This window comes from Uloborus diversus, chromosome 5, assembly GCF_026930045.1.
Source record: "Uloborus diversus isolate 005 chromosome 5, Udiv.v.3.1, whole genome shotgun sequence".
NCBI classification, from domain to species: Eukaryota; Metazoa; Arthropoda; class Arachnida; order Araneae; family Uloboridae; genus Uloborus; species Uloborus diversus.
This window is the reverse complement of record NC_072735.1, coordinates 138,671,471-138,697,446: the sequence shown is the minus strand read 5'-3', so window position 1 is coordinate 138,697,446 and position 25,976 is coordinate 138,671,471. Positions and strand designations below refer to the sequence as shown.

Here is a 25,976-nt window from a genome sequence, read left to right as displayed (position 1 = left end):
CAACCTTACATGCAAAAACTAGACAAATTGATTTCTAACGGTAAATATACTTTAAAGTTCATTAATACAGTGTGACATTCATGCCCAATTCAATGTAAATATTAATGCTGATGAAAATGGTCAAGAGTCACACTTACCCAGCAAAGTGGGGCAAGTGCGACCTTAAGAAGTGCCGAAAAAGAGGTCTTAAAACTTCTGTTTGTGGTTTATTCGACATATTATATATATGCTTGAAAACCTTAAGAAAGGATCGGGAAATGAACCTTAAAAATTTGGTAAAAGTACAATATTTTTCAACTGAGCACCATCCTTCATAAACTGATCTATGAAGATAATACCCGAACTCACCTTATTTAAAATTTATGCTGTTTATACACAAAAAGAGAACTTGAAGTACTTTAAAATAGAATTAAGTCATTTCATTTCGTTATTTGTTTGGGCCAAAACGGAGTACGTCATGCAGTTGTGTTCCAAAAGAGTTTAAGTTATTTTTTCCTCCTTTACTTCTAAATAACTATACTTTCAGGATTTTATTAACCATATAATTTAGTGTTATCATCATCCATCAATTACTGAAAAAAAAATATCTTTTCATAAAACCCAATGTAAAATCTTCCATTAGAAAATTGATCAAGAATGAAAAAAATTACTTATCTTAATTTAAACATTCAAATTTTTTTAAACCCGCACCGCTCCTCGAAAATTTGTTCCAAAATTTATAATGCTCCGCGGGTCAAAAGAGGTTAAGAAATGCTGTTTTAAGTATTTAATCTATGTTTAGTCCTGCACTTATGTGCTCTCATAGAGCTCCAATTAAATGTTTCTCGAGTGGGAATAATTTTTTAATCATTGTTATTTATATTTTTAATTTTTTTAAAGGTCACTTTCTAGACATTTTGTTTAAAAAATGCTTTCTTGCATGACTAAAACACACATATAAATTTGTTTCACACATACATTTGTGCGTATGGAATAATAATGCTCATTGAGTTCCAGTCGAAACATAAATGTCTATCGGTTTTACCCCCAGATTGTTTTTTTCCCTCTTTATTAGCCCTACAAAAGCACCAGTGCCTTATCTTATAGGCAGAGATAGCGGGAAACAGGTAAATAATAATAACTAATAAGGTACAAAAAAAAAGAAAAGAAAAAGAAAGGAAAGAAACAAAGAAAACAGCTGAAACATGCTGAACATTTTCTTAATCTCAAAACAACTTCTCAGTCGCAAATCTTTGAAGACGAAGAAATTTTTATTATTCTTGGTGATAACTGTGTGACCATTCACTTCAACAGATAAGATATGACATGAAGTTCCGCTATTTACTTAGACTGTTTTATGAAATCCTTCTTCTGGTTAAACTTCATAAGAGGTTTGTGTCGTTCAAAAGATTAAAACTTTTAATTGTAGAATTATTGTGCACAAACTGCTGTTCCTTAAAGGTAAGTTCCTGCCATTTTCAATACTTTCACTGTGCGTTAACACTAATGTGCAATTTCATTGTAAACTGACTAGCATTCGTAGAGAAGAAAATGCCCCCGTAGCTTTAAATAGCATTGAATATTCATCTGACATTTGGTTGTACTTTGTATGTGATGACAAAGAGTAGACAAATATCGTTACTTTGAGAGACCTAATTTATTTTTGTACTAATTATAAATTTAAAAAGTTCACCGTGACAGACGAATATAAATTTTGATATCTTTTTCAAATTACTAAGATAAGTTATTTTTCTCAAAGTAACCATATTTATCTATAGTCGGGACAAATATAACCTGGCAACATTGTGAAGGCTACACAGATCCTAATACCTGCATTACGTCGCAAACAGGTTAGGTTTGCCCCAACTATAATTTATGTCATCATATTCAATGTACGACTATATTTCAGATAAATATTTAGTGCTGTTTTATAGCTGCAGGGACATTTTCTTCCGTATAAATGGTCGTCTGTTGCGAAGGAATTTCTCTAATGTGAAATCGAAAATCAAGTAAGGCATTAATGGTAAATATGCTAGAATAAATAGTCATTTAGAGTAACTTTGAATCATACGGATAGTATTGCACATTTCATATTTTTTAGTATGTTTCACTTCAAAAGATACGGTAAAATTCCCATTGCATCACTCTGCTGACAAGACCGTTAGATCAGACTTCTATTATTTATTTCATAAAATAACTTGGCAGCACTGTTCGCAACTCAATGTATTATCCAATAATTCTGAAGTTACTGCTAAGAAACTATTCTCGAATGCTGATTTGCAGCAGTTGGAAACTCTCGCCCCCATACATTCTAATATTATGTAGAATGTAATTAATTAAAGAAATCTTTTGATGCTCTGAAACAAAAAAGGAAGAGTTTTCAATAATAAGCATATTTTATTTCTATTGTTTGAAGTTGCAGTTTTTATTAAATTTTAGAGAAAAATAAAATCTACTATGTGAGAAATTCTCTCGTGTTTTTCTAAGTTCCAGAATAGCTTTGAACCAGGTTAATAGTCCGTTTTAAATGGTTTTTATCGCCATTATCTCTTAATTGTGGATAACTATAAAATATTTTAGGAATTTTCTTCATTTTATGCCAATAGAGGCTATAATACTACAGTGCCGGGAACAGTATAGTCCTACAGTACAGTCTGAAGCAGTATGGTGTGGAGATAGAACCACCATTGGTCAACGTAAGGCCCCTATAGTAAAGAGCCGACGCATCCGTCATTTTGGATCAAAAGTCGTCTGCCGTTGATCCATTACCGCAGAGCAAGCTTGTAAAACAACGTTATTAGTGGCTGTTTATTTTCTTTTAAATTATAACACCGTTAAAGGAATTAGAGAGTTTATGCACTCATATATTGTAAGTAATAGAAGTAATAATTGAATTATTTGATTTCTAATAAATAATCATAATCAAATAGTTTAAAAAAGTTTTTGACCACAATACTAACTAGCGAAGCTGTTAGCTCGCCAACTGAAATTGCTTCATTTTTACGATCTGTTAGTTTTGTTTTTCTCTCATTCTTGATAATGTTCGTTCCCTATACTTGATAAATGTTGTTTCTGCTCCTTTCTCTTTCGAAAGAAGAACTTCTTAATCATTTTTCTATAATGGAAATGTTGACATAAAAATTCATTCTCTGTAATGAGTGGTTCTTAACTTAAGGCGACGAATTTAGCGTCATTTTTAAAGGGCTGCAGAAAGTTGTTAACGTAGCTTTAGACGCTTAAAAATCAGATGATTTTTTTTCAACAACAAAAATAAGATGCATGTAAAACATGTTGGTAAACGTGTATAGACGCAGGATGAGACTATTTTTAAGAGTATTAAGTTGTACTAGATGTTTGATCAAAACATCTATTTTTTGAAAAAAAAGCTCATTACTTTTGGGAAACCCTGTATATCCTGTGCACTTTTATTTCTTTAATTAGTTGTTTGAATTCATATGTTTCGATGCATCTTCATACCTTTACATAATGAGCGGAAGCTCCCTGTGATTGTTCAAAAATTTATATTTAATTCACAATAACAAAATTAGAGAGCCAATGCAAAGGTATATTTTGTGCTGTGATTCTTAATAAATCTTACATGAATTGTGTTTGTATTTATTCAAAGCATTGATTACTGGTTTGGTTTTTATAATATTCTTTTTTAACATCCTCATAAAAAACTTACTAGTTAATTCTTCAAGATTTTATTCATGACATAATTCTCTGACAATAATGACTCAACAATGTTATAATTTATTTATTTTTTATTGCAAGGTGTTTGAAAAGTTTTGTCAACACTTCTTTTAATTTAAGCTTATTTATTTCAGAAATACAATTTTTTTTTCTCTAAAAATTTTAGATTCTAACTCTAAAATTATTTTTATCTCCTAAAGCTAACAAAAAGGAATTTTTTACTTTTTTTTAAATTAAAATATTTTATTTTTGTTTGCATGAAATTAACTTCGTAAAAAAGTAATTTTTGAACTTTTTTTAATGAAAATCCCTTTTTGAAACAAAATTTAAAACTTATTTTCATCCATGATTTTTCGACAAACAATACTAAAACCAAATTTAGGCAAACATTAAATAAATTAAAACTTTTAAATTATAATTAAAAAGATATATTACTAGCTTTTTTTTGCATGTACACAATTATTTTTAACCAAATTTAGGCAAACATTAAATAAATTAATACTTTTAAATTATAATTAAACAGATATATTACTAGCGTTTTTTTTTTTTTTTTTTTTTTTTGCATGTACACAGTTCTTTTTTATTTTCTGCGTACTTGTATTTTTATGTTGCGTATCTGCGTTCTTGTACTCACATAATTAGTTCATTCCAAATTCAAATCTCATTATGTGTTTGCGAGAAGGAAAAAAAATGCATTACGCGAGTACGAAGCTGAGCTGAAAAGGGCGATAACGCGGAAAGCGCGGAAGCACGTCAGAACACCTTTTGATCCAAAATGGCGGATAAGTCGGCCTGAGTAGTTATAGGGGCTCTAGTCCAACAAAGACTCATCACCAATGGGATACCTGGTCGAAGGCCACGCAGGAAGGTGAAAATCACCCCGGATATGGCAAAGAAAAGGATTCACTGGACCAAATATGTTCAAGAAATGTTCTAGAGAGTGAATCCTGACCAGTGAATCCTTTTCTTTGCCATATCTGGGATGGTTTTGGCCTTCCTGCGTGGCCTTTGACCAGGCATCCCATTGGTGATGAGTCTTCGTTGGACCAATGGTGGGTCCAACTCCACTCCATACTGCTTCAGACTGTTAATAAGGTCTTTACTAGTTGCTCTTCTATTGGCCTTGACCGTTCGAATAAGTTTTCTTTCCATCCTTGGAGATACCTTTTGCATTTTCTGCTACATTTTTCCTGCCTCTTTGGGACAACTTGTACGTTTTCTTTGACAGAAACATTGATTCTGCTGACAGTTTTTGGGGAAATAGAAAGTTTTTTCGCAATGTCTTTTTGTATAAAAATACTTTGGTCTCACATCAACATAACCAATGCTTTCTTGCGTGGTGAGAGGTCAGGCAGCTTACTTATTTCACCAAATTCACCAAAATCGATGTTCGAAGTAAAAAACATGAAAACGAACACTAAATCTGTTCCCTGAAACCAGTGTGCAAAAAAAATAAATAAAATAAACTTGTTATTTTGGTGGTCCTAGCGCAAAAACACATGAAAAAATACTGTACGCCATTCACAGCTGCAGAAAAAGTTTTGGAAACAACAACAGAACATAATGACGGCTGTTATCAGATAAGACTCAATGCTGGCACGGAGGGGAAATTAAAGGGAAACGGGAAATTTTGAGGCGAAATAATGTATATAGTACTTCGGCTATTGTCGAAAAACATAATTGGGCTTTCAGAAAGGAGATAGAGGTTATTTTTTAACCGGAAAAATCGATTTTCCTGTTTTTCGCTCCTTGAGTCTAATAAATTTCACACCTCTGTAAGTTCCACTTTAAGAAGTTCCGGTGAAGAACAAATATTAATAGCACGATAAACAAAAGTATTATAAAAGCAGAATACATTTGACGATAGTCTATGAGGAGGTAAAGAAACAGCGAAAGGTTTGCGCTAAACGGTAGTTTCAAAACCAAATTCAGTACGAGAAACGGGAACATCAAGAAAGGGAATGCAATCGTCCCGTTCTTTCTCACAAGAAAATTGAACGTGAGGATCAATCGAGTTTAAAATAGATAAAACCTCATCATTCTTAAACTGAATCTGGTTCATTAAAACAAAGTTAAAACAGTTTTTGGAACAGCTTAACCTCAAAATAATGCATGTAACTATGAATAAGAATGGGGCTAAGGGGGATTTCCCATAGCCAGACCATCTAACATAGTGTAAAATTTCCCATTAAAAACTAAAGAACATTGTACAAGACAAGTACGAGTAAGGTACGCACAAATGTATCTATTCAATTTACTCTTTGTATTACCGGCAAAATGATGAGTGTAATTGAGGCAGGGAGGAAAGGGATGTATTAAACAAACTATTTAAAGTTTTAAGTATAGCTGTGCAAAGTTAAACCGCAAATAGACTTTCATTGCAAAGTTTTTCAAACATATGCTGTATGGTGGCACCTACCTAAGTTACTACAGTCATGGAAAAAATTACAAGGACACGTTGAACAAGAAGTTCTGTCTAGAACTAAACGAGCCTACTTTCCCATATACCCATACTACTTTCTAGTACCTGATCAATATTTTCAAAAATAGCTAAAATCGCAAATTGTTTCATAAATATTTTTTAAATATTTTAAGCTGATTTCTAGGAATAAAATATTCCTCACTCATCTTTAAAAAAAAAAAAAAAAAAAGCACCTTTTAAACAAAGCAGCTAATACACTTTTTTCCATTAAAAAAATTCTTTAACAGTTTTCACAACGAAAAAATATTAATTAAAATTAATCATCTTATTAAAATAAATACATCATATTTAAAAAAAAGTTTATTTTTCCCCTGTTGTTAAAAATAATTTTTTAAATTAAAAAATACAATTACCAAAATAAATAAAAACAATAAAATGTCAACTTAAAGAAATAATTTTCATTATCAAAAAAAAAAAAAAGAAAAAAATCGTCTGCGTATATCTGTATGTAGAAACATGAATGACTTCGAGTTTATTCGCCGAAAACTGAATACCTAAATTAAAACTTCAGCGTGAAAATAAAAACAAGTCATTTCAACAATAATCATTTCACAGTTAAAACCATAGCTGCGGAGTCGGAGTCAATCTCATTTTGGGATAAAGGTGTCGGAGTCGAATATCCAAAAATCGGAGTCAGTTATTTGTCCTCCGTGTATAAATTTTTGCCAAAGCTACGAAATCAGAGTCGAAGTCGGGGAGTAGGAGTCCGATTAATTGTCGGGAAGAGGAGTCGGAGTCAGGTTTCCTAAGTTCTATGAGTCAGAGTCTGGAGCTTGACGTTAAGAGCTATTTCCAACAAAATTTGTTTGAAGTAAATCCGCCTTCAAGTACGGAATCTACATTGACTTTCAGTTTAACCGTAGGCGCTAATGTTAAGGGATTTGAACTGTTCAAAATTGAACGGAAAATTGTTCAAATCAAAAAGATATTTTATATACAAGTTTATCATCAAATGTTTTTTCCTACAAAGTTTGTTTGAAGCAAATTCGCCTCACAGTTCGGAATTGCCTTGAATTTCCCCGTAGGCGCTAATGTTAAGTTTTTTTGAACTGTTCAAAATTGATCAAAAAATAGTTCAAATCAAAAAGTGAAATATGGGAATGAGGTGTCCTCGCCGAGATCTTTCGAACAAAAAAAAGTTTGTTCGAATCGGACTATTCATTCAAAAGTTATTAGGGGGGGGGGGGGGGGGACAGACAGACAGACCGACAGACATTTTCCCCCATCTCAATACCCTACTTTCCAATTTTTAATTTTTCGATATTTATTTAATTATTTTATTTATTTTTGACTTTTTTTTTTTTTTGTTTTTCGCGATATTTTTAAGATGCATTAAGCCTTCTTTCATGCTTTTTTCTTCTTTTTTTGACTTTTACTGGGAAAGTAGGCTAAAAATGAGTGTTATATATGAAAGTAATCATCAACTGCAATCAAAATCAAACATAATTTACTAATTATAAATAGGAAGCATTAGACACCTGTTAGTATGAAATTAAATTACAATATCATTGTTAAATCACAAATTAACACAAACGTATTTGGTGAAACGTGGAAAAAATATAAGGACATTAAACAAACTTATCCTGAAAAAAAAATTAATGTTCTACACTCTTTTTACATTTACCCTCCCCAATCGTCCAGTCGTTGACTCAGAAAGTTGAGTTAAAGTTGATTCAGAAATGTTTTTACATGCGAATTCAATGGATGACGTCCGTTCGTCTTAATTTGCATATTGTGTCCCATCTTTAAGACACTTTTCTAGTTAAAATGCCCCACAGATTCTCTGTGGGATTTAAATAAAGACTTCTTGTGGGTAAGTCCAGAATTATCACTGAATTGGCCTCAAACCTTGAATGTGATCCGCAAGACACCTGGCAACTTGCATTGTCTTGTTGAAACAAATAATCACCACCTGTGAAAAGGGGTGCTTCAGGTAATAAATTTTCAGCTACCATGTCAACACAAATCGAATCGAGATCGAATAGACGCAATTGGTGGTGCTCCATTAGCTGCCAAACTTACCCACACCCATCACAAAACCGTCTCTGAATTTTCGTTTGGGGGAAAAAAAAAAGGTTTAGTTTTGCAAATCATGCCGGTAACGGTGAAAATTATCTGGTCCGTTTAAATAAAAGTTTTTTCTCTAGAAAATACGATATATTTCCATCGAGACCCAAAAGAAACGTGTTTCTTAGCGAATTACAATCAAAGCTTCTTTTAAAACTTTGTAAATGGTGAATGTGACCGTAGTTTAGCATATGTAATATTGGAATTCTTTTGCAAAACATTATGCACTGTTGGGCTAGTGCAAGGTACATTCATGGATCTTTTTATTTGAGTAGAACTTGTTTTTTTAAGTAAGCTCCATGAACAATTGCTCGTTTCTGTCGCTTAGTAACAGTGGGAAGCTTGCCTGTACGCTTTTTCTTGCCATATTTTTATTTTTTTGGATTCTTTAAAATATTATAAACTACTGTTTTAGATCTGTTACCTTCCTTGCGATTTCACATCCACTCATTCTACATTTTTTGTAAGCAACAATTTGTCGTTTTCACATTCAGAGAGTTGTGTGCGTTCGGCCTGATAAAGAACGAGATAAAGTGAACAATCTTACTGCGTACCAGTTTTTTGGGTTGTAATCATATGTGTTGACTAAATATGCAAATTTTTGTTCCTGGTCCCAAAATAAATGTGTGTCCTTATAATTTTTTTCTAAGTAGCAAACTAGTAAAAAATTCATGCATTTTAATAGTTTTCAAAAATTTTTAAGCAAAGTTTGTTTGAAAATGTTTTATTTCACGTATTTTTATCCTGAAAATATTTGCATACTTTTCTAACCAAGTGGCGCCTAGAATTGGCGACTTTTTGCTTGTCCTTATATTTTTTTTCCATGGCTGTATAGTGTATTCAGTGAAAAGTGATAGTGGAAGTAAACAAAGCAACGTGACACTTGGTGATACCGTTTTCCGCTTGACGCTGGGATGTTGAAAACAGCGTCAATCATATTAGTGAAATGTTCATGAACAGAATCGTCAATCCAAGGAGTAATAGGCACTTACACCCCTTTTTCTTCCAGACAGGAACATCATTTGGGAAGGGGGGGTCAATTGTATCCCCCAACTTTGAAAAATTAATATTAGGCATGGTTTTTGTTGTTCGATCAAATTTAAATTCTAAATACACTTTTTGCCCCCTACCCCCTCCCGAAACAAATTCAAAGTGACAGGCCTGCTTCTAAGTGCTTCATTTCTTGTTTTTATGTTTTACGTTTTCATCTTTACTTTTTATGCTTACCTACTTGTCTGATACGTATTTCTGAACGTCAGAATGACAACGAAAGCTAAATGAGGCTGCCAGAAAAGACAAAGATTAACAATTTTTAGACTAAACCAGCTGTGTCATACTGAAATTGCTCGATGAAGTTTGTTCTCTAAGGGGTTAGTTAACTAAACAACACCATTCCCAAAGCAGAACAGAAGATTTCAGCACTTCTGAGTTATCCCGTGTATCGCATATCTAACCTCTGATGTAGCTTTTCAAGCATCTGGAAAATCGAAATCCGCCTCACTGAGTACAACTCTCTGTACAGGAATACGTCAGCTTCTGATACAGTTAGATTCTTCATACGCTAGATACAGTACTGGCTAGAATGGATGACTATTTTTTTTCCCCTTTCATAGTGACGTATTGTCGCCAAAAGTTTGTTTTGGCTGACTGCCAGCGTTCTTGCTTGACATTTGGTTAGTTTATTTGTTGTGTTCGCCGTGTGTTGACACACAAATTTTTTCAGAAGGGTGAAATAATATCAAAATGCCCGGTAAAAGAATTTCAAGCGAAACGCATGCACAAATAAAGATTCTAGGGAAATTGCTGCCAGATTACAGTTGACACTAAAGACAGTTTCCAGGTCTATAAGTAATTTCAAAACAACCGGAAACTATGGATATTCAAAGCCAAAAGCTCGTCAAAAAGCACTAGCAAGAGCATGGATGATTCCATAATTTTGGCCACGAAGAAGTCTCCCAGAAAATCAGCAAAAGCAATCCAAGCTGGTTTACCAAAAGATGATTATGTCCCAAGCCAAAGGACAATCCTGAGGAGGCTATTCAATGCCAATTTAAAGTTCTACAAGCTTGCTAAGAAGCCTAAATTGTCTCCCGAAAATATTGCTGACCGACTGAGATTTTGTAAAAAGTTTAAGGGGTGGACTGCGGAGCAATGGAAACATGTGATGTTTTCAGACGAAACTCAAGTATTGCAGTTTTAAGCATTTTGTGGAAACATACGAAGACCTCCCAATAAAAGAAACTGTCAACAACTGTACATTATTCCCCCCGTGAAGAATGCTGCAAAACTCATGATATGGGGAACCATTTGTGCCAAAGGGAGATTTGGACTGTGCTTCATGCCTGAAGGCACATCAATTAATGTAACTGTTTATCTGGATGTGCTAAACGAGAAGTTACCAACCTTTATGAATATCAACCAGTGCACACACTTCCAACATGATGGAGCACCTTGCCACCAAACTAAATCTGTAAAGACATTGATTGCAAATAAGGGGTTTCAGATCCTTGGGCCAGGAGCGGATCTAGAGGGGGGCAATGGGGGCCATGGCCGCTCCCAAAGCCTTGTGATTGTAGGAATTTAAAGAAAAAAAGAAAGAAAGAAAGAAATATGAGAAAATAACAAAATTTAACACATGTGTTTAACTGAAAAAGAAGTATAGGCCTTAATTAGGAGATAAATTATATCCCTATCCTCAAAACAAAACTTTTATTTCCAAAATTTTTCTCCATCTTTTACATCATTTCCTGATTCCAACTACAGACACTTGGACGATCCCTAAATGCTGCAGTTCTCAGAGTATACCTAGTGTTCACAAGACCAAAGAGAGCCTAAATTTTCGTTTTTATGGCTTTAATTTTGAAACTAAAACCCCCCTTTTCCCATGCCCTTTCACAAATGCCTTGATATGTAGCAAAAAATTGCATTTTATGTCTTTTATTTGGAAAAAACGTCAACGGAAACTAGCTTATCTAGACCTTATCACTTAACTTGCTTAAAAGCAACTTAAATGAATTTTTTTGGGACTTCAATTACAAACGATTTTTGATTGGACCCCCTCCCTCGCTAGTTTATATCGTGATGATAGCTTTAAATGGAGGTTTTTGGAGGAGCTCACGAATCTTCCATCCCTTTCTAAAATATGTATAAATATAGTTAAAAATCGAATTTTTAGAGCCTCAAAGGCAAAATATTTCCAGGAAGGAAGGATTCTAAGCACCTTCACACTTCCTTTAATGTAAGCAAACATTACCTAAAGGAGGATTTTTAGGCTGGACAGCTGAAGAGCTAGAAGAGCACCCCTCCTCTTCTAACTTCTCAATGTATAATGACAGAATATTTTGGTTTCTAAGATTTATTTTGGAAAAGTATTTTGGGGCCAGCGCCCGAAACCTGACCTTTCTCTGTACATCATCAAAAATAGACAAAATGCGTTTTTAGTTTCCTAATTATCAAAAATTACTCGGAAATTTAAATTTTGAAACATTTTCGAGGGAGATACCTAAATCCACCCCCTCACCCAATGTCTCGATACCCCGAAAATTGAGTTTTTAAAACTTCATTTTAATAAAATTTCTGGGGAGATCGGAGTTTTTTCAAAAATTTCGGATGGCCCCTCCCAAAACAATCAGCTGGATCCGCCACTGCCTTGGGCCATGACCGGGAAATTCTCCAGATCTAAACCCAATCGAGAACTGTTGGGATATTTTAAATCGCAACGTTGCTGAGCGTAACCCCACTTCACTTTCGAACTTAAGAGAAACTATGAAACAAGTGTGAATTACAGAAATTACACCAGACTATTGCGAAAAATTATGTATTTCCATGCCTGATCGTATCCAAGCTGTATTGGAAAAACAAGGTTTCCACACAAAATACTGAACCCTTTCTTAATTATATGTGTGTATACTGTGCTTATATAACTAAAATTAATGATTCCCATAAAATAAATACTTAGTCAAAGGCTATTATTCTTGTGCATTCGTGAACATCACAGTTTTTTGTGGTGAGTCATCCATTCTGGTCAGTAACTTTTTCCTCCGTCACTTCTGGGGGTGATTACTGAATGACTATATCCCAGGAGTGGAGATTTCACCAGCACCACAGCTTTTCATTTTCTTTCACGCTTACAAGATAAATATGTCTAATACCCTTACTTATTTTATTTTTCAGGATTACAGGACGAATATGAACTAATCTTTGGTTCGTTCGATGGCATGTCTGTTTCTATAAGACATCTGCACATAACTCATGGAACTACTTTTTGTCTTTTGGCAGTCATTTCACTGTTTGGATTTTTCATCAGCTTCCAGCTAATGTAATTATTATGTTTTCTTTAACATAAACCAACTAATTTTTTAAACTATTATTATCATACTAGAAAATTGCCCGTCAAGGTATGACGGGTGAAAATTGCTTCTCCATTTGAACGAAGAAATTGCTTGTTTAGTAATATTTTGATAGCTGAAATTTTAATCCTAACTCAAGTGGGTTGACCCTAAATTTCAGTAGATAGCTTTCATTGTTGACCACTTTTTCGTTTCTTCATTCTCCTTAAATTAGTCTTCTTAGTAAACCAATTAAGTGAAAGAATCCAGTTCAGCCTTGTCAAAATAAAGCATTTCCCTGCATATCACACATTACCAAAAAAATATTATCAACACATAAAAAAACTGGATTTTTGGTGCTTCAACAATGAAATAATGACATCACGCATGCTATGGCGCGAGTTTCTTTGTTGATGACGTCAGAGCGTTACTCGATCAGTGAATTGGCTACTGTACATATGAGTATTGATGAACATTCTACTGCTAGAGGTGTAACTTTTATTTTTTGTATTTGTACTACCCTATTCCTTTTTCAATCATCGACATTGTGACCACTAATGTGTAACATGCGTCAAATAATTTTCAAACGAAACTAACAAACGTCAAACGAATTACCATGTAAAGTTTTTAAATAACATGTTGTACATCTTATTTGATAGTTTTGTTTAATTGATATTTCAGATTAGCCTGAACAATACATTTCCTATTTAGAAAGGCATTTAAATTTTTTTCCTGTTACGGTGAAACTACGGTGTTCAGTTTTTTAATTTACATTGGTGTTTTTCTTTCTTTTTTGTCTTTTTCAGACTATATTCACCAAAAGCTGCAATTTGTTATCCAAAGTCAAACATTGTTTTCTTGAAAACACATAAGTGTGCTGGTTCATCGATACAAAATATCCTAATGCGCTATGGAGACACACGGAATTTAAACTTCGCACTTCCAGCAACAACCAATTACCTCGGACATCCTCAACTTTTCGATCGGTCCCAGATTATGCAGCCAAGACCACCTGTTTTCAACATCCTGACCCACCATACCCGCCTGAATTTCACGGAAATTAAAGATATCATGCCCAACAACACTATATTCATTACCATCCTCCGAGATCCAGCTAAGCTTTTTGAGTCCTTGTTTTACTATTACGGCTTTGATTTGCAGTTCAAAAGCTTACGAAACTTCTTGAAAGTTGGCAAGCAGTATGAAGGGAAAAGATTCGGTGGCAGAATCGGGTTTAACCAGATGATGTTCGATCTGGGTGCTGATCCTGTTATCTTTGACAACGAGACGATGGTTCGTCAATACTTAAAGAAGATAGAGACTTGGTTCGATTTGGTCCTTGTGGCAGACAGGATGGACGAATCTTTAGCTATGCTGCGGCAGTTGCTATGTTGGGACTTTAACGATGTCGTTGTGTTCAAGGTCAATGCAAGAACAAAGAGATTTAAGAGTGAGTTATCGGACGAAGAAAGAAAACTGCTAAAGCAATATAATCAAGCAGACGTTATATTGTACAATCATTTTCTCAATGTGTTTGACAGAAAAGTAAAGGAGTTTGGTGAGGATAACATGGCCAGTGAAATGACTGAATTGAAACAAAAAGTAAAACAGTGGTACGACACTTGTATAGATGAAAGCAAAACTTCGGAAAGTGTTAAAGCAGCAAATAACGCATATTACAACCCTCGGATAGAACTACTGAGATCAAAAAAGGAATTTAATAACGAAACATGCGATTTATTGACTCGATCTGAACTTGATTATACTGAAATTCTGAGGGTTAAGCAAAAAACAAAGTTCAATGAAAAAATGAAATTATAGCTTAAGAAAACTAAAAAAAGAAAAGAAACCGGGCCTTTATATAATTTTTTTTTTAACCTCAAAGTTGACTGTTTGTTTTATATATATTTTTTTCAAGTGCTATTTTAGGATTATTTTTCAAGCAATGTTGCTTCTGCAAAAACTTTAAGAATTCGTGAAATAGTATTACAATTCCCCTGTAACTGTTTCTGTTTCTCACTTTTTTTACTCTAATACTAGTTCTCTTTATCATTTTAGAACCAAACTCGACATTTTTTTTCTTTTAATTTAACCGAAATTGTTCCTAATTTTTAAAATCAGGTTAATTCTTAAAAAAGGTTAAATTTAAATCAAGTGCTTAATGAAGTAAGCACGTTGTTGTACGTACTTTCTCTGATTAAATGTTTTAGGTCTATAAGTTTTTAAAACTTATGAAGAAGGTTAAAGGGCATTTTCGCCGCCCTCCTTCAAAACTAAATATCCGTGTATCACTACTTCAGAAGATAACTCAAACCTCCTTTTCATATCCAAAAATATAGCATTCACTGAAATCTTTATTCATGCTAGCTATTGCTTAAAAATATTTTACCCAAAATTTTAAGGAAGTTTTGAGTAGCATTCATTGGGATAAAACATCTTTATAATGGCTAAAATAATTAACTGAATTTGTATGGTAGCTCACGAGAACTGCGCCCCTGCACTTCTTTTCACTTTTAACATTTCTGATGAAATGCAGGCTATTTAAGCACTATAGGGCTCCCACACTTCTTTTTCTAGAGATTAAGGCCTATCTAAAGCAGAGAGGTTTTTTTTAACCCATTCCATGACCAGCCCGAAAACCCTTAACGCGCATGCCGCAGATAACGAAACGGAGTTGCTTTTTGCTACGTTGTAATAACACTTTTCTCCCCATTTTGCTATCGGTATTTTAATGTTGTTTTTGCTGTTCAGCTTGCATTCGAAAATCGCTTCGCTTTATTTGTTTTTAAGCACTGAATTAAATAGTGCAATAAAATACAAGGTTGCTAATATGTGCTGAAATATTCATACATTTACGCAGTACATAACAGGGAAATAAGAAACAATAGAGGATTGGACGAAAAGAAATTATTTTCATAACACTAATTATTTTATTCATTTATTTTTCTTTTTGCTTTTATCTCAGTATATCTTTTTTTTTTCTTTTACTGTTAAACGTAAGATGATCTATCTTTCAAAAGGCCTCAACAAAACATTCTTCAAACAATTGACTGATCGATCCAACGTGTGAGCAAGCGGACAAAACGCTGAATGGACAAAAACGCTTTAAGTGTGGGAATGATATTCTAAGAGGATAAAAAGTATTCTTCGGTGCCTTTTGATATATTGTGACACTTCAAAACGACCAATAAACACAGAGACATCCCTTTGATGGCAGGACTATGGTCGACTTTTATCGTAATTCAGGTGACTTTTAAATCCCTTCTGAATGCCCAGATATCAGTTGTTCAAGCGTGGGAAGTATTTTAAAGATAAATGATTACAAAAGATCAAAACTTGCGGCTAATCCCCTATTTCCCTAAAGGATACTTTTGTGCATGCATTTAAAAGCCCCCAGCTGAGAGAGGAATAACTGGACCGACTGGGAGGTCTGTATTCTCTAAGGACACTCTTTGCAAACATCCGAGCAAGTTAGTTCCATTCAAAGAATGGTCAGAAGGTTTTAGTGTTTTGTGGTCAACCCTTTCACATTATTTTCTTACAACAAAACAGTTTAGCTCAGAAAGGAATTTCAAAGCAAGCTTTTATGCTTATATGACGGAACATGTCTTCAGAAGGAAAAAAAAAGGAGATCTTGCTTGAAATCGAGTCGGATTTTAAATCTTTTTTTTTAAACATACTTGGATAAATTTTAGTTAGTTTCATAGGATTATTTACTAATTATGGCAATTTGATTATTGAAAAGAAACCAAATATATAATTTATATTTTTAAAATCTCATAAAAGAAGGTACAATTAAAACATTGGAGCTATTTTAAGACAATAAATAAAATCTGAAAAAGAATGGGGGAAAAGGAATGTTTCGTTTCTTATGAGTAAAGCGTACAAAAAAAAAGAACAAGATATTATCATTTTATTCGTACTGTCGTATCTATTTTATGTTTTACATAGTCAACTTTTACGTATAGTCAATGCGATCGTCTTTTTTTTTTTTTTTTTTTTTCGTGAAATTAAAAATATTCAAAATCGTATCACTAAAAATCCATCAAAGGGTGCCGCGAATATATAAAAATATAATTTACGTTTCAAAATATCATGATTTAAAAATAAATAAGCACTAAAAAATAATAATAGTATACAAATAAATAAAAAGCGTAGTAAACACATTATAATAATAAAAAAACGTACTCGTACAAAATTAAGATACGTAAGATAATTAAAAAAAAATATTGCGTAAAATAAATTATAAAATTTGAGGATTATGAACAATTTAGTGAAGGATACTTGCGTAAGAAGGTGGATTTTTGATAACAAGAAAAACATATTTCTGTTTATTTGCTTTATTCAGGCATAGAAATATTGATAAATATGTAAGGAAATATTTTCACACTTGTTTATCAGGAGTTCAAATGCCAGAATGCTAAGAAACAAAGCTTCCACGAAAAGATAAAAATATAATGCCTGATTATTTGAAGCATTATACGTGTCCCATCAAAGAGTACTTGAAAAGTTAGTATCTTAGTAAAATAAAATAAATTACAACAAGTTCCGTGAAATACTATAAGTTACATCCCTTTTATCTAAGAAAAGAGCTTGATTACCGCTCCCCTAAAAGCTCCAGAACCCAACAGAGAAGCGCAATAACAGGGTTCTGCTCCTGGAAGGATCGCCGACACATATTCGGCCGAAGCAAAAACTGCTAGAAACGCCGTGACGACACAGGATCGTCGAGGGCAGTTAGGAACCATTTTCTTGCGACGAGCCTGAATCGGCCGGGGCAGTATTAACACAAACTGCGCGGCCGATCCTGTCTCGGCTGGGGCAAGGAATGGGTTAACTTGTTGATCCAGAAGGTAATATCAATAATTCAATTGAAACTCGTAGGTCATTCTTCTGTCAAAAACTTATCTATACTAGGGTTCGCCCAGCGGTCGAAATTCGACCATATTCATTACTGAATATTTGAGAAAACTTACATATGAATTTCCCTGTTTCTAACAGTTTTATTTTTACTCTTATACATTTGTTTAGTGTACGTCTGGGAACATATAATTTTTGCATGAACTCACAATACCAAACAGTAATAATTTATTCCGATATTACTTTCTGTATGTGGTGTAGCATAGCCTATTAATAACGCTTTTGCACCAAAAAATAAAAAAAATAAAAAAAAAAAATAATACAATTAAAGCTTTTTGTACGTTAATCTCAAGATAAATGAATGAAAAGGGATATTTTGATAAGTGGGAAATTGGCGTGGTCGTCAAATTCTTGGCGTGAATAATTTCAGTTCGGATAACATATGTCCCCTTATCCCTCCTCCCCCCCCCCAAACCCCTAAGCAAATATATATCTCTCTACTCTTTGTTTACGTGTGTGAAGGGAAAACATTTCTCGCACTGGCATTGGTGTCTAAAAATTGACGCCAATGGATAAAGATCACCAATTTCCCAATGATCGAAATATTCTCACATGAAATTATACCGCTAAACTCAGTTTATACGTAAAACTTCTGTATAAAAAAACTTCTTATAAGAAGTCGACTATCACTGATTAAGTTACCTTGATCTTTGGCATTAGAGGTATAAAATTTCAAATGGGGGTCATTCCATGCGAAATGAGCAAATCAGCTGTGGCTGACATGTCACAGATTTCAATGAAAATTTTTATTTAGGTAAACCATGCATATCTATGAGGGAATGCAAAGTATGGAAGTTTAAAAACTGTTTGTTGCTTTGTTATTGAAATTAGACGTTGATGCTTACGCTAAGCCTAAATTTTCAGAGTTCATTGCAGCCAGTTTGTGACTCAGTAACTCCATAAGTTATAAACGTACACTTAAAAAATAAATATTTCCACATTCTATAAACAAATCTCTATTGGGAATGAGCAAAGTAAAATTCATTCGGATCTTTTTTTGAATCTGAGATATTAACAAAGATTGAAATTTTGCCAATTTACTTCAGATTTCAAATCACTTTTCTAGTTCTTTTAATGAAAAAATAACAGTAAAAATGATTCAGAATGAAAAATATATCTATAAATAACTATCTGCTCTAATTTAGTAGTTATTTATGAATTTCTTGATAACGAAATTGTACTTTAAAAAATCAAAAATTTTCGAAAATTTCATTTTTTCCTTTATTTCAGATGTTATTTTGAAGATGAGGGAATGCTCTAAATTTACTCACTTTTTTTTACGTAACATATTGAAGTGTCTTTTAGATGCTACTAAATTTTAATCATTGGTATCTGCGTATTTTTGTTACCAGAGTAATTTGAACTAAGGTAAAATTTCATTAGTTACTTCTTTTTATTGTAAGTTTAGCGAAACTAACCATTTCTTTCATGTTTCATTTTCCCAAAAGCATGTTTATGAGGTATTTGCTGAAATGTTTCCTAAATTATTGTGATGAATTTACCCCTCCATTCATGATATAGAAAAACAAGAGCTCTTAAAGAACATACTGAGTTTAAAGATACGGGCAGAGGATCATCTCGTCTAATTCACAATAGCATTTGACATTGGGCTATGAGTTTGAGGAAATTTGTTTTATCCATGAATAAGTATATTTGACGGAATTTCACATAAAGGTCAATCCATACAGGTTCCATACAGTATAAACTACACATTCATGTTCAAATATTTCTAAGTTATCAAATTAAAATAATTATTTTGAAAATTACAATATGTTTTTTCAGTATAATGTATTATATAGGGCACAATATACGTAATTTAAGAAGGTGCAATGAAGTTTTCACACTTTTTATTTCTGTTTTAGTGTGTGAATTGACTAGCAAAATTGCTCAATTTCAAAGACCTGTATCTTTTTTACAAACCAAATACAAAAAATAATATGTATAACATGTATAGTACTTGAACGGAATATTCAATTGGCCAGGAAATTTTATTTTTAATTCCATCCCCTTTTGGTTCATAGGGGTCTAAAAATGTCATTTTCGTCATTTTTCCGATTTTTGAGGGGCTGTAATCTATAAAGGGTGCACAAACACACAGCAACAGTTACATATTCTTTTTAGCATGGTTCCAGTGATTAGTTTTTGTCGTATTTCATTTTGTGTTTCCGTCACGTGAGTTATCCCCCTTTGAAATGAGTAAAATTTTTACATTTGGCCTTGAACTTTAACCTGTTGCCATTATTTTAATTATTAACTTACAGCTACGTAACTCAGCATGTAAGACTATCAACTTATGCACTTTAACAGCAAAGCGTTAAATTAACTGTCATAAATGTAATTCAAATAGATTTCGGACAAAATGCAAAGGTCTAAAAATCCCATTTTTGACTACGAAAATCACTTTTGATGACCTCTAAAAAATCAAAGGTCCAGTTGAGAGAAAAAATAAAAGTGGTTTTAAACATCTTTCGTATGCAGCTTTTAGGAATATGAATTTCAAAAAAAAAAAAAAATTAAAAATGGTCGAGCGCATCCATTCGTTGAACCTGTATGGATTGACCCATAAAACGAAAAAAAAAAATCTTTTTTTCTGAATTTTATTTTACGTTTGGAAATCAAAAACCAATTTCGAGTTTCTTCAAGCGAATAGTAGAAACACAGCTCTATATTCTTGTAAAATTTTAAAGTTGTCTGAATTTTCTCTCATTTGAATTTTTGTGTGTACGTGAAGGGGAAAATCATCATTTTTCAAAATGTCACTAAGTTTAAAACTGATTTTGAAGACAAAGGAGTTAAAATACAACTTCAAAAGTAAGGTATTTCTTTTATGATACTTAGCACATTATTGGGTATTAATTTGAACAAAACTAATGCATTCCTTAAAGATTGAGATTAAAAAATAAAATGCTTAATTATGAGAAAATTTAAACATTTTCATTTTTTGAAACTCGGTTAAAAGTTAGCTATAATAACTTTGAAAATTTTACTGATATCAGATTAATTACCCTACTCCCTAGATTGCAACAACATATAACTTTTATGTTTTCATTAAATAGTTAATAAGATACAAGCCTTCAAAAGTGCAACATTTAGCATTTATGAGAATGCTGTTCAATTTGACCAATTTTCAATCGCATGTAACTATTCAAATAAAAAATTTTAAGCAAAAATATTTTAGATATTTTTATATAAGCATAAAAGGAACCTGTATACCAAATTTCATAAAAATCTGTTACCTTGCGGCCACCACTTTTTTGCGAATTTTGCTCATTTCGTATGGAATGACCCATGGTCAAATGAACCAACCCTTTATTAAACCTTTATTAAAAACTGTCCATTCGAAAACACTGAACGTCGCAATAATAGTACAATTTTTTAAAGTTTGTCTTTGTGATTGTTTAATGGTTAAGGGCTGTGCATAGCTAATGTCACACTTTTTTCGACATATTTGACCCCCTTCCCCCTTTGACACAAAGTTTCACACTTCACCATACCCCTCCTCTCTTTGTTTATAAAAAACAGCGTGACAAATGCCATTTTCATTAAAAAAAACTTGCAATGGCTCATCCTCCCAGTGTATGTCTCTCTTATCATTAATCTCTCTGAATCTCTCTCTCCTCCCCCTTGTCACAAACTTGCAATTTCATGAATCCTACCTTAAAACGTGACTTAATTCTTGAACAGCACCCTGCTTTGCGATAACCCTGTGCAAATATACTACTGGCCATTAAAATTGCTACACCAAGAAGGCGAAATAGTACAGACATGAAATTTAAACGACAGGAAGAAGATGATGTGATATGCAAATGATTAGCTTTTCAGCGCATTTAGACAGCGCACGCGCCCGCAGCGACACCTACAATGTGTTTAAATAAGGAAATAGTACAGACATTTTCCCACGTGCTAATTCAGTTTGAACGTTGCTGCGTGTTGGAAAATTGTTGTGATGCCTCGTGTAAGAAGGAAAAATGCGTACCAGCACGTTTCTGCCTTTGATAGAGGTCGAATTGTAGCCTACCGGGTTTGCGGTTTTTCCTATCGCAGTACTGCTGCTCGCCGTCGGTCGAGATCCGATGATAGTTAGCAAAATATGGAATCGATGGGTTCAGGATGGTAATACAGATCATCGTGCTGGTTCTCAACGGCCAGTAATCACTAGCAGCCGAGAGGACAGGCATGTTATCCGCATGCCCTTCATGGATCGTACAGCCACGTCACGAACTTTGAGTCAAGAAATGGGGTCATTTGCGAGACCACAAGTGTCTGCACGAACAGTTCGGCGACGTTTACAGCAGCATGGACTGTCACCTCGGAGACCATGGCTGCTGCTACCATTGACGCTGCATCACAGACAGGAACGCCTTCGATGGTGTGATCAGCGACGAACCATGGTGTACCAATGGCGAGACGTCATTTTTTTTTGATGAATCTAGGTTATGTTTACAATATCATGCTGGTCGCATTCGTGTCAGGCGACATCGTGGTGAACGCACACTGACAGCGTGCTTTCGCCATCGTCATACTGGCCCATCCCCTGGCGTGATGGTATGGGGTGCCATTGGATACACATCTCCGTCACCCTCTGTTCGCATTGACGGCACTATGAACAGTCGGCGTTACATTTCTGATGTGTAACGACCCGTGGCACTACCCTTTATTCGAGCCCTGCGAAACTTTGTTTCAGCAGGATAATGCACGACCGCATCTGGCAGGGAATGTGCAGACTTTCCTTGGTACGGAAAATGTTCGACTGATACCCTGGCCAGCACGTTCTCCAGATCTCTCACCAATGGAAAACGTCTGGTCAATGGTCGCTGAAAAACTGGCTCGTCAGCTAACGCCAGCCACTACGGTCGATGAACTGTGGCATCGTTTTGAAGCTGCATGGGTGTCTGTACCTGTACATGCCATCCAATCTCTGTATGACTCAATGCCCAGGCGTATAAGCGCTGTTATTACTGCCAGAGGTGGTAGTTCTGGGTACTGATTTCGCGGGATCTATTCACCCAAATTTCTTGAAAATTTAATCATTTTTTATTTCTAACATAATATATGTGTCCAATAAATATCATTTTGTTATCTGCATTTCCTCCTGGTGTAGCAATTTTAATGGCCAGTAGTGTAGATATTTCCCTACTATTTGTTTGCGTATGCAAAGGAAAAACAATTGTCGCGCTATTACTGCTGGCAAAAATTTGACGCCAATGGATAAAGATCGCCAAATTCCCAGAAAAACCAAAATCTTACTGAATGAAGTGATACCGCAAAAGTCAGTTTATACGTGAAACCTTTGCATTAACGAATTTCATTTCTTAATACTCAAGCAAGAAATGGCAACACGTAATATTATCTAGCAATTTCTTCACGCTAACTAGGGTGACGGCACCAGTAACAGACAAGGGTCCAGTAACAGACAGTCATAAGTTTGGATTAAAATAATAAGAATTTTAGGCGGGTTAAACTGATGTTGCTGTAGCCAATGTATACGGTGCAGTCATCTAATGTTATCAGAGTGAATTTCATGAGTCAGTAGGTATTTACAAGGTCGTAATGGAAGGTTAGGAATAGCTACCTCGAGGTTAATTGGTGTTTCATGCTGCAGCTAGCTGTTTAGGTTAAAAAGGTGAGTGTTTTCAACCATCAATTTGCATTGTAAAATGTCGACATGAGTGCATGCTGGAGGTATTTTTAATGTCTGAACTATGCTCTTTTAAGTTTTCTCATCGTTTTCGACGTACAATCACTTTTGATGTGAGTTTTTATCTATGTCTGTTACTCATCCCCAGAAAACTCGTTTTTCTAGTACCAGACACACCCATGTCTGTAAACCCAGCCGTAGGTGGGGTCTGGTCTTTGGGGGCCAGGCCCGTCCCTATGCCGGTACCAAGCCCGGGTAAATGGGGAGGGTTTTACGATGGTGTAGCATCCACGTATGTAAAACGACCACTCTTTACTTGCGTGTGAGCAGATTTGTATCTGCCCAATGGCTATCGAGTGGGACAGTGAGTAGGCAATGGGCACCACCGGAGTCAGGTCCGTACCTGGGTCCACGGTGTCTAGAGTCGTAAGTGGTTTAGATCTCGTTCCCTTACGGGTAAGGGGGCCCCGGCCGAAAGGTCAGTTCTCTGGAAGCCCCAGATGGCATAGCAGAGCGGGGTTCCCTGTTTCGTACCCATGTCTGTTATTGGTACTTGAAGACTTTTTCATTTTTATCTTTTTTTTTCGCTTCAGATGAGGTTATTTATAGGGCTTGACCGATGGCATCTTTTGGCCGATGGGCCGATGCCGATTGTTGGCCGATTGTTCAAAGATGGCCGATGGCCGATGGTCGATTGTTTTCCTCCAAATGGCCGATTGCCGATGGCCGATGGCCGATGGCCGATGCCGTTGGCCGATGGCAAAAAAAAAAAAAATCAAACAGAAATAAATTGATAAGATTATCAGGGATTTAAAGGATCGTTGATTCATTTCACTTTACTTCCTTTCTACGAATAAAGAATCGTATAATCACCCCCCACCCCCCCCCCAAAAAAAAAATTAGATTTCGACCTAATTTTCTATTTTACGATCACCCAATTTAAATTTCACAAGTTTTTCCGGCACATTTGTACATGCATATAGATGACCGAAATATCCATTTTGAACGCCTCCTCAGTTAGTTATCGCAAATTCTCTTGTGATGCCTGCATGCGCGTAAACTTGCGTCACTCAAAAACGTTATGAAATAGTAAGTTGAAAACACACTATGCACTTCTGCCATTCTTCATGGACGACTATGCACTTCTGCCAACGTTCGTATAGCTTTTAGAAGCACTCCTCGAAAACATTTTTCGCAATCTCCTGTAAGGCCTCTTGCGCTGCTGCTTTAACTTCATCGTGGGGAAGAAATCGACTTTCATGTTGAGGATGCACGGTTCGATTGGTCAATGCTCTGATATAACAAACAAATAACATAACGTTTCGCTGGACTTAGCTCCGTGTGACTTTTACCTGTTCCCAGAAAAAAAAACATTTGCATGAACGCCGCTTTCTTCCGTCAGGAAAAGATAAAGCTGCATCATAGAAGGTAGCGAAAAATGACTTCCAGGAGTGATTCCAAAAGTTATATGAACACTGGAAGAAGTACATAGTCCCTCAAGGTGACCTTTTAAAGGTGGATGTGCTTCGGTAATGTGAACTATTCTGGGAAAGGTTCTATACAGCTTGTCCACGAACTTTTGCATCGTACTACGTACAATCTGTGTAGGGTGTAGTTATGCTTCTCCTTTTTTGACTGCTGTATGATAAAAGAGAAAGAAGAACAGCCAAAAAAATAAAGAAAGGAAAAAAAAGAAGGAAGAAAAACAAAGAGACTGTTTAATACCCAATTGATTTTGTTTATTGAACATATAACTAAGATTTCAGTAATATTGTAATAATGTATGGATTTAGGTACACTAAAAATAGTTAAAAAAAACATTAAATTATGTTGTTTAATCATTCAAAAAATAAATAAATAAATAAATAAGAATAAAACTATGAAACCGTCAACAAATTACGCAATTAAAGTGGAAAGATTGCATGTAGACATTTTTTAGTCATCACATTAAACAAAAAAGGTAACAGATAAATTACAATATTAAATCAAAATAGGAATATTTTTGTACTTATTTAAAATTTATGAAAAGTTTACATTTTTCATAAAAGCTATAAGAGTGACATACATTTTGCTGAAAAAAGAAATAGCCATGAAAAGAGCGAGGTTCTTAAAACGCAGCTACAATAAACAAACTCAATATTTACACCAAATTAATAACTGAATAAATATACTAATTGATCGGATGTTTGCACACATAATCTTGAACAGTTTGATTGTTAAATCTTTTATGAAGCTTTGCAAACAAGTTCAAATTAAATTTTTAATTTAACAATAGTTTTCTGAAATTTAAAAAATTGCATAATAGAAAATCCTTGAAACTTTTCTTTAAAAAACGAAAATAACTTATTCATGGATTTTATATAAATACATAAAAATAGTTACTTACAACAGGAAAAAAAATCGATCGCTATTAATGATGCAAAAAAGATGGCGCATTACGAAATATAGGTGAAACAAGTATAAGAAATACGCAAAATGACATTTCTTGACCAAAATAAATAATCGCTAAATATTTAAGAAATGCTTGAAAAGACGAGGGTAGGTTAGGGGGTCATTCTCTGATTTTGAAGTAACTCACAACTTTAAACTTCGGCTTCATTTTTTTAGTACAGAACCGCTACCACCAACGCCTCGGAAGAGTTTCTGAATCTACTTCAGCACTTCCGAAGAAAAAATTCAAACGTCCCTTCGATTTGCGAATTATGTCACCATTCAAAACGTCTTTGATCAATTTCTTACATTAATGCTCTAAATTATTTCTAAACAATAGATAAAGCTTGAAAAAAAATCTAATTTTATGAATGGTGTTAGTTTTAAACAACTCAGAAGTATAACTAGAGTTTAATTTCAGAAATTGAGGGAGTGGGAG

The 25,976-nt window shown here is 34.3% G+C and overlaps 1 protein-coding gene across 1 annotated transcript; it reads left to right on the top strand.

Annotated features, from left to right (window-relative positions):
• Nucleotides 1–1,359: 1,359 nt before the first annotated feature.
• LOC129221983 (galactosylceramide sulfotransferase-like) lies at nucleotides 1,360–14,675 on the top strand. The gene is made up of 3 exons (XM_054856391.1): nucleotides 1,360–1,440; nucleotides 12,395–12,539; nucleotides 13,356–14,675. The coding sequence occupies exons 2-3, from the start codon at nucleotides 12,439–12,441 to the stop codon at nucleotides 14,368–14,370; spliced, it is 1,116 nt and encodes a 371-aa protein (XP_054712366.1). The 5' UTR covers nucleotides 1,360–1,440; nucleotides 12,395–12,438; the 3' UTR covers nucleotides 14,371–14,675.
• Nucleotides 14,676–25,976: the final 11,301 nt, after the last annotated feature.

What these genes read in the sequence shown, in the direction of transcription:
- LOC129221983 (XM_054856391.1), top strand. Translation starts at nt 12,439, where the DNA reads ATGTCTGTTTCTATAAGACATCTGCACATAACTCATGGAACTACTTTT. An exon ending in TTCATCAGCTTCCAGCTAAT is followed by an intron (nt 12,540 to 13,355) that starts GTAATTATTATG and finishes TGTCTTTTTCAG; the next exon opens with ACTATATTCACCAAAAGCTG.